The following is a 14,808-nucleotide window of genomic DNA, read 5'->3' as shown; positions in this document are numbered from 1 at the left end:
TTGTGTGCAGACAGATGACATGATGACAATTGCTTTTCAAACTGGCAACTGCATTAAGTGGGTATAAAATGTTACGAAATCAGAATTTCCAGACCACCTAAACCTGTAGGACTTGGCACTGATAAAAATGCCGCTTTGCTCCTTTTGCAGTAAAGAATCAGGCCTTACATTTATAAAAATATATCAGAATTGGATTTTTGTTCTGGAAGAAGTTAAGACACGCAGTGATGGCTATTGAAAAGTGTAGTTTTCCTGTGAGATTCTATGAGATCTCTTTCTCTTTCTGCAGGAAACTATATATTGTACAGATTTCCTGCAGAATCTCACATATCCCTTCCTGCAGGGATTTCACTTTTCAGTGGTCTCCACTGTACCTGCTGCTTCTGGTTGAGCAAGAAAGGAATGACTGCAAACATCAAGACTCCCACATCCCAAAACAATGTTACATTGTTATTTTATATTTTTATAAGGTAACAGTTTTTGAGATTTTCTAAAAATTAATATAGCCCAAGTTCATGAAAAAATGTAGCTGATTTCCCCATAACTCTTAAGAATGCATATTAAATCCATGCAAAAGCCTGGGTAGTATAGATGTGTATTAGTGTCAGAAGTCTTCATCAAGCTTTATAGCAAGGTCAAATTTTGACAGATGTTCTTCCTTCAATGGATGGAGAGATGGCCTTTGGAAAAAAAATCACACCAATTTTACATACATTGCCAAGAGAATAGATTTATTGGCTCATTTTCTTCTCTGGTACCGTGAGTTCCCGATTTTCTCCGTGTTTTCAAATTGGTAGCTGATAATGTATTTAATACTACTCTCTTTAATTCTGTGAACTGCAGATCCAAGATGGTAGCTGGCACAAGACAGAGTTCTTTTTTCAGACTCAGGACACTACTGACCTTCCAGTTGTTCAAATGCACACATTTCTTCATCTCAAACCAGGACAACAGCATTACCTAGAAAGTGGTTCAGTGTGCTTTCTCTAAGTTTCTTGACCTGACTTTTTGACCTGACTCTGGTTTCCCGCAAAACAATGGAACTATGGCACAGAAAAGGCATCTTTTTAAAACAAAAAAGAATTGAAGATCAAATCATTAGGAAGCTATAAAAGAATTTTAAAGCAAATTGTTGGTTATATCTTAAAGAATCTCAGGAAGAAAAAGACTTCCTCCTAAGAAGGAGAAAAGGCATTTAAAAGACTATGATTGCTAAAGTATTTAATGTTTTTTTTAATATTGTTTGGTGCTTTCTTGTATATTTCCCAGGAACTGAGAACTATATATCTAAACATAAAATTCTTCAGGACCTCTAGTATTCTTAATAGCCTATTTAACAGCACTGTACAAGACATCCTAAGGGAAGCTGGAGACAAACAGTACTAAGGAGCAATACTGGCTAATGCTCCCAGATGTGCAATAGCTTGTGTATGAGTGTGAATTATGCCACGGTACAATTAGTTGTCTTTTGTTAAACACTAAGTTGTATTATAGTTCTGTTGGACACATACATCTTAAGAGATGGTACACTACCTCTTGCGTGTTTCCTGTTTATATTTCTGGTGCTCTTTCTAACACAAGGTGCTTGTGGCTCTAGTAGGGAGAATTTGATTCCCTTTTTCTTGCAGACTGTATGTGCTGGTTACATCAAAATATATTTCTGTTGTAAAAGTACTTCTCTTAAATTGTTTGGTCACATTCTTCACTGCAAGTAAAAACATTATTTATGTGAAATTCTTGATTAAAATGTTTTTGTTTATTGTTGTTGAAGTGGTATACCAGACAGCACATTGTATATGGTGCTGGTAGGCAGGACAGCTAATTGTTAACCATTGTAAAGATCATTGTAGAAGAGCTACATACAGTAGTTTTGCGTTTTTGTTTTCTGGACTGCAAGTAACTATTTTAAACACCCTATAGCATCTAAGATGATGTATTGTGTATAAGCATCTAAGATGATGTATCATGTATATATTTTGTAACTTGTTGAGAATTTTAATACAGCATATGTTTTGAATGGCTACTAAGTTATACTCATAATTATTTCAGCAACTTAGAAATTCTATTTGTAATATTACTAGACACTGTTTCACACTTTTACTGAATCTTTTTGATCCTCAGTTGTTGAACAAAATACACTTTTATTAGTGAGACAAAACATTAACTCAAAGGTTTTGCAAACTACTTGCCTGTAACTTGTCAAAGCAGTGTTCATATGGTGATAAGATGATTATGGCGCAAGACGATACCTTGTTTTTGGAGGGAAAGGAGTATTCAAACAGCAATTTATTTAAATCAACTTTATCCATAGTCACACCCATCTGTAATAAAATGTGCTTCAAAAATAACTGTTTATTTTGATTTCTCTGCATTGTTTATCTTCAGCAACTAGAGTTGCCAGGTGTCTGGTTTTGAACCAGACAGTCTAGTATTTGAGCTTTCTGTCCAGGAAACAAATTGAGAAAATATAAATGTTTGGTATTTTCTAAATAAGATGTAATGTAGATTGTGATGTAATATCAAGTGTGTCCAGTATTTTGGTTGAAACCATCTGGCAAACCCTATCAGCAACCATGAAAAGAGTCTCTTATTTGACAAACATTTGTATTGCACAGGGAAACACACGCATATTTGTGGTCTTACCAGGATATTGCACGAATGACACAGAATGACACAGAACGTTTAATGTGTAGAATCACAAATTCTAAAGCTGGGAATGAAGTAGCATTTTTTCTTCAAATTATGGGTTTCTTTAAACTGTGCATATTCTTTGAACAATACTAACAAAACAAATCAAGATGTAAAATGATAAATTAAGGGAAAAAGAGAAAAGAGACAGTTCAGAGAAAATTGTCATTTCAGGATTTAAAGGAAATAAGAACATAAGAACGGCCGTACTAGGTCAGACCAAAGGTCCATCTAGCCCAGTATCCTGTCTACCAACAGTGGCCAGCACCAGGTGCCCCAGAGAGGGTGGACCGAAGACAATGATCAAGCGATTTGTCTCCTGCCATCCCTCTTCAGCCTCTGACAAACAGAGGCCAAGGACACCATTTTATCCCCTGGCTAATAGCCTTTTATGGACCTAACCTCCATGAATTTATCCAGCTTCTCTTTAAACTCTATAATAGTCCTAGACTTCACAGCCTCCTCTGGCAAGGAGTTCCACAGGTTGACAACACGCTGTGTGAAGAAGTACTTCCTTTTATTAGTTTTAAACCTGCTACCCATTAATTTCATTTGGTGTCCTCTAGTTCTTCTATTATGGGAACTAATAAATAACTTTTCTTTATCAGCCCTCTCCACACCACTCATGATTTTATAGAACTCTATCATATCCCCCCTCAGTCTCCTCTTTTCTAAACTGAAAAGTCCCAGTCTCTTTAGCCTCTCCTCATATGGGACCCGTTCCAAACCCCTAATCATTTTAGTTGCCCTTTTCTGAACCCTTTCCAAGGCCAAAATATCTTTTTTGAGGTGAGGAGACCACATCTGTACACAGTATTCAAGATGTGGGCGTACCATAGTTTTATACAGGGGCAGTATGATATTCTGGGTCTTATTTTCTATCCCTAATAATTCCTAGCATCCTATTTGCCTTTTTGTCCGCCGCTGCACTCTGTGTGGAAGTTTTCAGAGAACTGTCCACGATAACGCCAAGATCTCTTTCCTGATTTGTCGTAGCCAAATTAGCCCCCATCATACTGTACGTATAGTTGGGGTTATTTTTCCCGATGTGCATTACTTTACACATTTGCCATTTTGTTGCCCAATCACTCAGTTTGGTGAGATCTTCTTGGAGTCCCTCACAGTCTGCTTCTGTCTTGACTATCCTAAACAGTTTTGTATCATCTGCAAACTTTACTACCTCACTGCTTACCCCCTTTCTCCAGATCATTTATGAATAAGTTGAAAAGGATTGGTCCCAGGACTGACCCTTGGGGGACACCACTAGTTACCCCTCTCCAATCTGAAAATTTACCATTTATTCCTACCCTTTGTTTCCTGTCTTTTAACCAGTTCTCAATCAAAGAAAGGACCTTCCCTCTTATCCCATGGCCATGTAATTTACACAAGAGCCTTTGGTGAGGGACCTTGTCAAAGGCTTTCTGAAAATCCAAGTATACTATATCTACTGGATCCCCCTTGTCCGCATGTTTGTTAACCCCTTCAAAGAACTCTAATAGATTAGTAAGACAGGATTTCCCTTTACTACTTAGGACAGTTAACCCTTTCACATGTGCTCCCAGTTTATCCACTGAGATCATATTACATCCATTTGTTTTTGTAAGAATGTTATATTTTATAACATGCTGTGTTTTTTTTATCCTTTTATCAACCTTATTCTTATTTCCATGTTTTACTGGTTAGCATCTTTAATGCTTGTATCTCATATTGATAGTGCTGGGTAAAAACAAATCTTTTAAGGATAAGATTATTTTTAAGTAAATTATATATTATTAGCAAGTATATGTATTCCTGAATCTTATAGCTTATGCTCTAAAATGGTTCATCTGCGTCAATAAAATTGGAGGGGGAGATGTGCACCACCAGTGAAAACATGTTGCCAGCTCCCCAAGCTCATTGGCTTCCTCTCCACCTCCTTCCCACGCTGCAGCACAAGGAGGAAAGTGGCTCTACAGGAGCTAATATGCACAGGGAGCCAGCTTTTAAAGGGGCAGCAGCACAAAGGTGAGGAGGCAAGCAGCTCCAAGGGACCTGCTAATTTGAATGATCGAGCTCCAGAATGGCAAGTGGAGACATGGCCTTATTTATACTTCTACAAAGGTAGGAACCACTCAGTCCCAAACAGTTTAAGTAATGCCTATATAACAAAATGTCATCTCCCGAAGAGGAGCACATTGGAACAGGAGAAAAAATACAGTATTTTGGAGGAGAGTGTATGACATCTCATCAACTTGAGGAAGAAATCAGTGTAACTGGTTCGCCAAGGGCTTCGTTGCAAATAGAAACCCAGCCCTTGCAGAGTTCCTCCAAGATTTGGAACTCTACACAACCACCATCAATCTACTCTACTAGGAGAGTATAGCCTGCTCCTACTCACCCTACCACTGCAGTTGCACAAATACCCCCCGTGCCACATGAAGTTGATACTGGTCCAAACAACAGGGAACTTAAGAAAACATGCTCCGGACAGGAACTACATTAATCCACCCGGGCATGCTGCCTGCAAGCCTGTAATGCCCTAGCAATACGTGTGTTCTCTAGGTTTAGGAGAATGCCATCAATCAAGGTGGGTTCCTCCCTTCTGCCCACATAAATGGAGGGGTGTACTAGTGCACATTTAGGAATTTAATCCTAGACAAAATGAACAAAATAGGCTGTTTGCCATATGATCATTTATGTTCAAAGGCCCAGGTAGCAACCTTTGTCATTTAGGCCCCACTCCTAACACTTCAATAAATGGTGATCCCCATAGAGTATAAAGATATGGTATCCTAGAGTGGCTCTGTTAAGCCACTTAGCTGCACTAAAACACACGGGGCTACTCCGAGTGTTCCCTATATTTTTTTTCTAGTCATGGGTTGAATAAGTTTTGTTATATGCACCACCACTGGAAACGTTGCCGGCTATGGGCACTATGCTAATCAGGTGAAAGGCACCTGAATCTCTTCTGGGTGACCCGCCCGCCGGGTGACCCGCCTCCCCCCTCCCCCCAGCCACTCGGCTTACAGGTAACACTGGTTACTCTGAATTTACTTAAATAGTAAAATTTAGACCATTATCTGTAACTACCAATATCCAGCCAGAAAAGTAACAGCTGCTAACTGAGTTCGGGCTTTGGAGGCCAGGGTGGCTGAACTGGAGGAGCTAAGGGAGGTAGAGAGATATGTTGATGAAACTTTCTGGGACACTGTAGTATTGTCCCACCTCCAGTCTGAGAGCCCCAGTGCTCTTAAAGAGGATGAAAGTCTCAAGGAAACAGAGCATTCAATGGGAACAGAGGGAAACCATCCCGTAGTTGGGACTCTCCTTCCCAAGGATGTTGAGGTATCCTCTTGCACTGAGGATATCTCTGAGGGGGAGGGAATGCCAGTTGTTAGGAAGAGGCAGGTGTTAGAAGTGGGTGATTTGATCATTAGAAACATAGATAGTTGGGTTTGTGATGACTGGGAGAACCGTATGGTCATTTGCCTGCCTGGTGAGAAGGTTGCGGATCTCTCGAGGCATCTAGACAGACTTATGTGTAGTGCTGGGGAGGAGCTGGTGGTCGTGATACACGTAGGTACCAATGACGTAGGGAAGGCTAGGAGAGATGTCCTGGAGGCCAAATTTAGTTTGCTAGGAAAGAGATTGAAATCCAGAACCTCTATGGTGGCATTCAGAAATGCTTCCAGTTCCACGCGCAGGGCCAGGTAGGCAGGCAGAGCTTCAGAGTCTCAATGCGTGGATGAGACGATGGTGTTGGGAAGAGGGATTTGGATTTATTAGGAACTGGGGAAACTTTTGGGAGAGAGGGTGGCTATACAGGAAGGATGGGCTCCACCTAAACCAGGGTGGAACCAGACTGCTGGCACTAAACATTAAAAAGGCCGTAGAGCGGTTTTTAAACTAAGAGATGGGAGAAAGCCGATTGGTGCGGAGATTCTCGTAAATCGGATGGAGACTTCTCTTAGAGGAGAATCCATTGATAGAGATTCTCTAAGCTGTAGTCAGAAAGAGAGAATGGGAGAGGACAAACCATGGGCCAGAGCAGACAAACAACTGCATATAAAGGAATCCAATGCATCAGGGAAGGGCAGACAAATAAGCAGTGGCAAATTTTTAAAGTGCTTCTACACAAATGCTAGGAGTCTGACTAATAAGATGGGTGAACTAGAGTACCTCGTATTAAAGGAGGAGATTGAAATAATAGGCATCACGGAAACCTGGTGGAATGAGGAAAATCTGTGGGACACAATCATACCGGGATATAAAATATATCGAAAAGATAGAGCAGGCTGGCTGGGTGGCGGAGTGGCACTGTATGTGAAAGATAATGTAGAATCAAATGAAATAAAAATATTAAATGAATCAACATGTTCAATAGACTCGCTATGGATAGTAATTCCATGCTCTAATAATAAGAAATTAGCAGTAGGCATATATTACCGACCACCTGACCAGGGCAGCGATACTGACATTGAAATGCTGAGGGAGATTAGAGAGACTACCAAAATAAAGAACTCTATAATAATGGGGGATTTTAATTATCTCCATATTGACTGGATACATGTCACCTCAGGAAGAGAAGCAGAGATAAAATTTCTCAATGGCTTAAATGACTGCTTTTTGGAGCAGCTGGTACAGGAACCCACAAGGGGAGAGGAAATTCTCGATTTAGTCCTGAGTGGAGCGCAGGATCAGGTCCAGGAGATAACTGTTGCAGGACCACTTGGGAATACTGACCATAATATAATAACATTTAACATTCCTGTGGTGGGAAGAACACCTCAGCAGTCCAGCACTCTGGCATTTAATTTCAAAAAGGGGAATTTCGCAAAAATGAGGAGGTTAGTTAAACAGAAATTAAAAGGCACAATGACTAGAGCCAAATCCCTGAAAGCTGCATGGAAACTTTTTAAAGACACCATAATAGAGGCCCAACTTAAATGTATACCCCAAATTAAAAAATATTTTGAGGAACAGCTAGCCAAAAACTCTCAAAGAAATAACAAAATGGTTTTTAAGCACATTAGAAGCAGGAAACCTGCTAAAAAACCTGTGGGTCCCCTAGACGATTGAGATATAAAAGGAGCAATCAAGGACGATAAAGCCATTGCAGATAAACTAAATGATTTCTTTGCTTCAGTCTTCACGGCTGAGGACATTAGGGAGATTCCCAAATTTGCACCGTCCTTTGTGGGTGATGAATCTGAGGAACTGTCCCGGATTGAAGTGTCATTAGAGGAGGTTTTGGAACAAATAGAAAAACTTAATGTTAACAAATCTCCAGGACCAGATGGCATTCATCCAAGGATTCTAAAAGAACTCAAATGGGAAATTGCTGAACTATTATCTGTGGTTTGTAACCTATCCTTTAAATTGGCTTCCATACCTAATGACTGGAAGGTAGCCAACGTGACACCAATATTTAAAAAGAGCTCTAGAGGTGATCCTGGCAATTACAGATCGGTAAGTCTAACTTCAGTACCTGGCAAATTAGTCGAAACAATAGTAAAGAATAAAATTGTGAGGCATATAGAAGAACATAATTTGTTGGACAAAGATCAACATGGTTTCTGAAAAGGGAAATCATGTCTTACTAATCTATTAGAGTTCTCTGAAGGGGTTAACAAACATGCGGACAAAGAGGATCCAGTAGAGACAGTATACTTAGATTTTCAGAAAGCCTTTGACAAGGTCCCTCACCAAAGGCTCTTGTGTAAATTACCTGGCCATGGGATAAGACGGAAGGTCCTTTCTTGGACTGAGAACTGGTTAAAAGACAGGAAACAAAGGGTAGGAATAAATGGTAAATTTTCAGAATGGAGAGGGGTAACTAGTGGTGTCCCCCAAGGGTCAGTCCTGGGACCAATCCTTTTCAACTTATTCATAAATGATCTGGAGAAAGGGGTAAGCAGTGAGGTGGTAAAGTTTGCGGGTGATACCAAACTGTTTAGGATACTCAAGCCAGAAGCAGACTGTGAGGGACTCCAAAAAGATCTCACCAAACTGAGTGATTGGGCAACAAAATGGCAAATGAAATGTAATGAGGATAAGTGTAAAGTAATGCACATCGGGAAAAATAACCCCAACTGTACGAATGGTATGATGGGGGCTAATTTGTCCATAACAAATCAGGAAAGAGATCTTGGAGTTATCGTGGATAGTTCTCTGAAAACTTCCACACAGTGTGCAGCGGTGGTCAAAAAGGCAAATAGGATGTTAGGAATTATTAAGAAAGGGATAGAAAATAAGAACCAGAATATCTTACTGCCCCTGTATAAAACTATGGTATGCCCACATCTCGAATACTGTGTACAGATGTGGTCTCCTCACCTCAAAAAAGATATTTTGGCCTTGGAAAGGGTTCAGAAAAGGGCAACTAAAATGATTAGGGGTTTGGAACAGGTCCCATATGAAGAGAGGTTAAAGCGACTGGGACTTTTCAGTTTGGAAAAGAGGAGACTGAGGGGGGATATGATAGAGGTATATAAAATCATGAGTGGTGTGGAGAGGGCAGATAAAGAAAAGTTATTTATTAGTTCCCATAATAGAAGAACTAGAGGACACCAAATGAAATTAATGGGGGTAGCAGGTTTAGAACTAATAAAAGAAAGTTCTTCACACAGCGTGTAGTCAACCTGTGGAACTCCTTGCCAGAGGAGGCTGTGAAGGCTAGGACTATAACAGAGTTTAAAGAGAAGCTAGATAATTTCATGGAGGTTAGGTCCATAAAAGGCTAATAGCCAGGGGATAGAAGTGGTGTGCCTGGCCTCTCTTTGTCAGAGGCTGGAGAAGGATGGCAGGAGACAAATCGCTTGATCATTGTCTTTGGTCCATCCTTTCTGGGACACCTGGTGCTGGCCACTGTTGGCAGACTGGCTACTGGTATAGATGGACCTTTGGTCTGACCCAGTATGGCCGTTCTTATGTTCAGTTGAGTCAAAGTATTCCCCACAAATATCCATTGGTGCTTCGATTAGTTCAAGAGCCCAGCCCAAACAAACTGACCAGATTTAAGAAAAAATTCACTAGTTAGAAGTAAAATTTAAAAACTAAAGCAATTTCATCTCCAGCCTGTTCCTTGTATACCAGGGATATTTCCCACTGGGAAGAAACCACATGTGCATCAGTGAAATTAACTTTCTGTGTCCTCTATGGGAGGTGATCACAGAGCCAAATTCTACCCTGCCAAGTCCCATACAAGTGCACCCAAGTCCAGACTTGGGACTGCATGACACTTAGTGGCACAACCTGCCCTAGTGTGTGATTCACAAGCCCCACCTCAGGCCAATTATTGATTTCCAGGTGCAGCCAGAGATGCAGGGGATGCAGGGGTGTGAACTGTTAAACAGCTTGGCATGTGACTACTTCAGTGCCATGGCTGCTGAGTAGGGGTTTAGGAAGAGCAAAGCCTCCACAGAGACCCTGCTTTAAAGCTTTGTCCTTTTCATATGTGTTCATTTTTTTAATTGTATCCTTTGGTATATATGGTTGTGACTATTTTCTTCCACTATTTGATCTGAGGAAGTGGGTCTGGCCCACGAAAGCTCATCATCTAATAAACCATCTTGTTAGACTTTTAAAGTGCTACATTGTCCTGCATTTTGCTTTCAAGGAGATTGCCTATCTCCTAGAACTGGAAAGGACCTTGCAAGGTCATTGAGTTTAGCCCCTACCTTCACAGCAGGACCCAGTACCGTCCCTGACAAATTTTTGCCCCCAAATCACCTCTGCAAGGATTGAACTCACAACCCTGGGTTTAGCAGGCCAATGCTCAAACCACTGAGCTATCCCTCCTCCCCCGTCCAGCCGGCGGGGAGGCGTTACCAGGTCTCTTTGGTTACCAGGTCTCTATGGAAACAGCAGCGCTTTCCTAAGCAGCCGCCAGAGGGCGGCCTCCCGCAGCCGCAAAGCACCGCCGGGCCGTGCGCGCTGGAGTCGGAACACAGCCCGGGCCCGCCGCCCCACGCGGCTTGTGCCCGAGCGTTTGCCGCTGAGGTTCGGATGGAGCCCGAGGAGGGAGCCGGGCCGGCGGAGAGCCCCGAGGGGCGCGGCGCGGAGGCGGGGAGCCCGGGGCCGCCCGGGGGCAAGCGGAAAATGGCTCTGCACAGGTAGGAGCCGCCCGGGGCCTCAGCGCCGCACACCCGCCGCCGGGCAGCGTGTCCCGCTCCTCCCTCTCCGAGGCCGGGCAAGGGGGGAGGAAACTGCGGCGTCGCCGCCGCGCGGCTCGACCTCGCGCTCCGGGCCGGGGAAGCCGGAGGGGCCGGGCGCCCTCTCCCCCTAGTGAGCTGGACGTGGGAGCCGCCATTGCCCGCAGGCTTCAGCTCCCGCGGGCGCAGCCAGCGCTGCCCTCCCCGCCTGGCCGCCTCCCCCGGAGGCGGGCTAATGGAGGGCAGCCAATGAGCGTGTCCCCCCTGGTGGCTGTGCTGGGGGGGTCCCGCAGTGGGGGAGTTACTTCACCCTCCCCCCCCCCCATTGGCTGTGAGTGGCTTTTAGGCCCATTGGGGTGGGAGTTGAGGATCTAAGTATCGTTGAGGAGCTGGGCTTTGGTGCCTCACTGCCCTTCCTTTCTTAGAACATCTTCCCCTGGACGGATCTGTGGCTTGCCCTATAAAACTGTTTGGCAGCAGCTGGTTGATTTGAGATGTCCACATTTCCTTTGTTTTCAAGTTTCAGTGATTATTTCTTGGGATTATGAACTGTGCTGAGTTAAAACCTGGAGAAGGCCTATCTTTTACGTACAAAAGCATCTGTTCTTGTCAAACACAAACACACTGCTTAAACTAGGGCTGTTAAAATGCATTTATGTAAAAGGAAAATTTTTCAGGGGTTACAAGTTTATAGGCAGGCAGAGGTGGCTCTGGAGCAGCCACCAGCTCTTCTCCCCTCCTGTCTCTTTACCAGAGGCAGTAGTGGTGGGGGGGAAGGTCAGGGTTTGGGAGGGGGTTCCAAAGCCAGCTCCATCTCACCTTCCTCCCCCACACTGCCTCTGTGGGGCTGTGTGTGAAATTGCGCTTATTAACCAGTGAGCCCAGCATAATCAATTAACTGTGTACATGGGTACACGTTCACATTCCTAACTTTAATAAAAGTGACTTTTTTTTTGTCAGATGTGAAACCTGTAGTGGAGAGGAAGCAAAGTATAAGTGTCCACGGTGCATGAAATACTCCTGCAGGTATCTACAATCAGAATTATGTCTCTTGTTTCTTGTGTGGAGATGGGGTACTTATATTTCTCTTTTCTTTCAGTTTGGTGTGTGTAAAGAAGCACAAAACTGCACTGAGTTGTAATGGAATCAGAGATAAGGCAGCATTTGTCTCCATAAATGAGTTTAGCGAGTTGAATCTCCTAAGTGGTAAAAATTCTCAATTATGTAAATTTCGCACCACCTTTTTTTTGTTTGTTTTTGTTTTTTAAACTAGCATTGAACTTCTCTTTCTGTTCTGTGTATATTCAGATTATCGTTTTCTTGAAGATGTAGGAAGGATGGCTGATGGTGCTGTTCGAGATATTTCCTTGCATAGACCAACAACTAACAAATCTGTGAGTTTCAATTTACTGTTGGGTCAGTTGAAAGTAGAAATGGGGCTGCTTCAAAATCCCAGATTAGAAAATCCCCTGACTTCCAAATTGAGGGAATCCAAACCCAGAATTTGTTACTCATTCTTTTCCTCTATGTACTGAACCAAACTCGGAGATTGGTGAACTTCAGGAGCGCTCAGAACTCTACATGAGACAGTCTTAAACGAAAGGAGAGCTCCAATGTAGTATGTGAGATTCTGATCATTGCGTTTAATTTCTAAGAAGCATAAATTACTAAAACATTTTGTTAATAGTAGAGATGAATACGAATGAAAAAATATTGACTTGTGCCCATTTCTGTTTCTTTATGATTTATAAAGAAGGTCTGACATATTTTACATTAGTGTTTCAGGCTCATGTTTGTAAGGTGGTGTGCATGGTTCCCTTTGAGTATGAGTGCTCCGAGGACAGATATGAAGTAATCATTTCAAAAACAATATTTGTCCACAAGAGTTGCATTGTTTTTTGTCTTTTATGAATTTTGTGTCTGAGTTCATTCAGAAGTGTAGCAGTTGTTTAGTTTCACAAAAATAAGTTTTGTTGGGACATGTGATGCGCTGGGTGAGATGCACTGCATGTTACTATAGGCATACGTGAGATCCATAGTAAGGATGTTAAGAGGTGGATAATCCACTAATCGTGTAGTTAAGGGAAGGCATCCGCAGTCCCTGCTCACTCCGGGTCCAGCAGCCCCTGTCCGCAGGGGGTCCCACTGGGGATCTGGGACACCCCACAGACAGGGGCTGCTGCCAGAGCAGCCTCTGTTCATGGCAGCTGGGCTGTCTGGGGACAAAGCAGCTTCGGCCAGGGCAGGCTGCTGCAAACAAGCTGCTTTGCAGCAGCCTCCCCTGCCACCTTCCTGTGCGGGTTTGGGGGAAGGCGGCACTGAAGACGGTGCTAGGGTGTTACGTCCACCAATTTCTTTATCCCTCCCACACTTTAGGGACGCTCACCCTTACCCAATTCCTAGGGCTCAGGGCATAACTTCCTGTGGGTCTGCAGGATCTTTGGTCACTGAAAGAGCCTTACACAGTAATATCTTTATTTTCTATTTATTGGTAATTACCAAACAAGCAGAATGTGCATGCTAAGCATACAGTGCCATGCTCACCAATCCTGATAAAGGTAGGCAAATTTCCCCTGTTGGCCAAGCAAGGTCAATCTCTCTGGACACTGATTGCTGCACGTCACAGTTGTGCGGACGAGTTCTGGCAGCTCTAGTCTTAGGCTGTGTCTTGGAGGTGAGTTATTCTTCCAAGTCTTTCCTCCTGTTTTTGCTGTTCCTTTTCTCCATGTTTTCCTTTCCCTTTTCCTTTCCTGCTGCTGTCCTCCTTGGACCCCAGTTTATGTAGTGAAACTCGAGTCCTGCTTAGCTAGTCCTTAACACAGTGTTTCCCAATTTTATTTGGCCGAGAAACCCTTTTCAGCTTTTCAGAAGTTCAAGGAACCCCTAGGTTTGTCAAGCAAAAAGGGGGGGGGAGGAGAGGGGAACCCACCAATTCATGAAAATCACATTCCTTCCCCAAGACTCCCACCTTCTTTCCGTGAGGCCTCATCCGCTCGTTCCCCTCCTCTCCATCACTTGCCATCCCCAGCCCTTATACACTCTCACTAGGTTGAGAAAGGAGGTGTGAAGTGGGAATGAGGGATTTGGGTGTGGGAAGGGGTGAGAAGTACAAGCGCTGGGAGGGAATTTGGATGCAGGAGAAGGGGCTGTTGTTTCAGGGAGGAGGCTCTAAGCTGGGGAGTGTTGGGCTCAGGTGGATGGTTGGGGTGCTGAGCAAGCCAGGGCTTGTGGATGTGAGGGTGCAGGAGTTTGGGCTGGATATGTGAGGGACTCAGGGCAAGAAGGTTGTGAGTATGATGGGCTCAGTACACAGATTTGTGATGTGTGGATGGTGGAGGAATGTTGTGGCAGAAGATTGAGGATGTGGGGATGCAGGAGTTTGGGGGTGTAAGAGGCTCAGGACAGGGGGTTCCAGTGTATGATAGGCTCAGATTTGGGGTCAATCAGTGAGGAGTGTTATGATGCTGCAGTGAAATGGGGGTTTGGTCCCAATTGGGGGCTTGTTGGCCAGGCTTCATTTGTAAATAAAATATTATGTCAAACTCAAAAGGTTTTAGCATTGTCTTTATATATGAGAGGGGTGAGGAACCTGTTTTGAGTCAAGGGTCACTGACCCAAAGAAAAGTCAGTTGGGGCCACACAAGTGAGATGCAAAAAAACCAAAACAAAATAACTCCTCCAAAACCCCCAAGCCTCACTAATGTGGTTCCAAATGTGCTGGTGGGGGTAGGGGACAGAGTGCTAGTGGGTGCTGGGGCTGGGAAGAGGGTACTGCCGGGTGGAAGGATACTGGTTCAGGTGGCGGGGTGCTGGGACAAGGTGCTGGGGCAGGCAGGTGGCAGGGTGCTGGGGTCAGGGACATGGTTCTGCTGGGCGCTAGGGTGACTGGTAGAGTGCTGGGACAAGGAACAGGGTGCTGCTGGGTGCTAGCGTGGATGGCAGGGTACTGGGGCCAGGGCTAGGGTGGTGCTGAGTCCTGGGGTGTGAG

The 14,808-nt window shown here is 43.7% G+C and overlaps 2 protein-coding genes across 5 annotated transcripts in view; both read left to right on the top strand.

Moving 5' to 3' along the window:
• COL24A1 (collagen type XXIV alpha 1 chain) overlaps positions 1-2,348 on the top strand; it is a 256,970-nt gene extending 254,622 nt beyond the window's left edge. For 2 of the 3 annotated variants that reach the window (XM_075936387.2, XM_025183174.3), the window contains one exon: positions 844-2,348. In XM_075936387.2, coding sequence (XP_075792502.2) covers positions 844-990 — 147 coding nt within the window. In that variant the 3' untranslated portion in view covers positions 991-2,348. Of the gene's footprint in view, positions 1-289; positions 471-843 lie in introns of all 3 variants that reach the window. The other variant, XR_012905946.2, reaches the window with a different exon arrangement.
• An 8,223-nt stretch (positions 2,349-10,571) lies between these two features.
• Positions 10,572-14,808, top strand: part of ZNHIT6 (zinc finger HIT-type containing 6) — a 78,678-nt gene continuing 74,441 nt past the window's right edge. For both annotated transcript variants that reach the window (XM_089780490.1, XM_075936386.2), the window contains exons 1-4: positions 10,572-10,781; positions 11,781-11,846; positions 11,920-12,026; positions 12,129-12,214. In XM_089780490.1, the coding sequence (XP_089636616.1) occupies positions 10,675-10,781; positions 11,781-11,846; positions 11,920-12,026; positions 12,129-12,214 (366 nt within the window). In that variant the 5' untranslated portion in view covers positions 10,572-10,674. The remainder of the gene's footprint in view (positions 10,782-11,780; positions 11,847-11,919; positions 12,027-12,128; positions 12,215-14,808) is intronic.

The sequence above is a fragment of the Pelodiscus sinensis genome, chromosome 9, assembly GCF_052426305.1.
Source record: "Pelodiscus sinensis isolate ZL-2025 chromosome 9, ASM5242630v1, whole genome shotgun sequence".
NCBI lineage: Eukaryota > Metazoa > Chordata > Testudines > Trionychidae > Pelodiscus > Pelodiscus sinensis.
The sequence above is the reverse complement of the archived record's forward strand: the minus strand, read 5'-3'. Positions and strand labels throughout refer to the sequence as shown.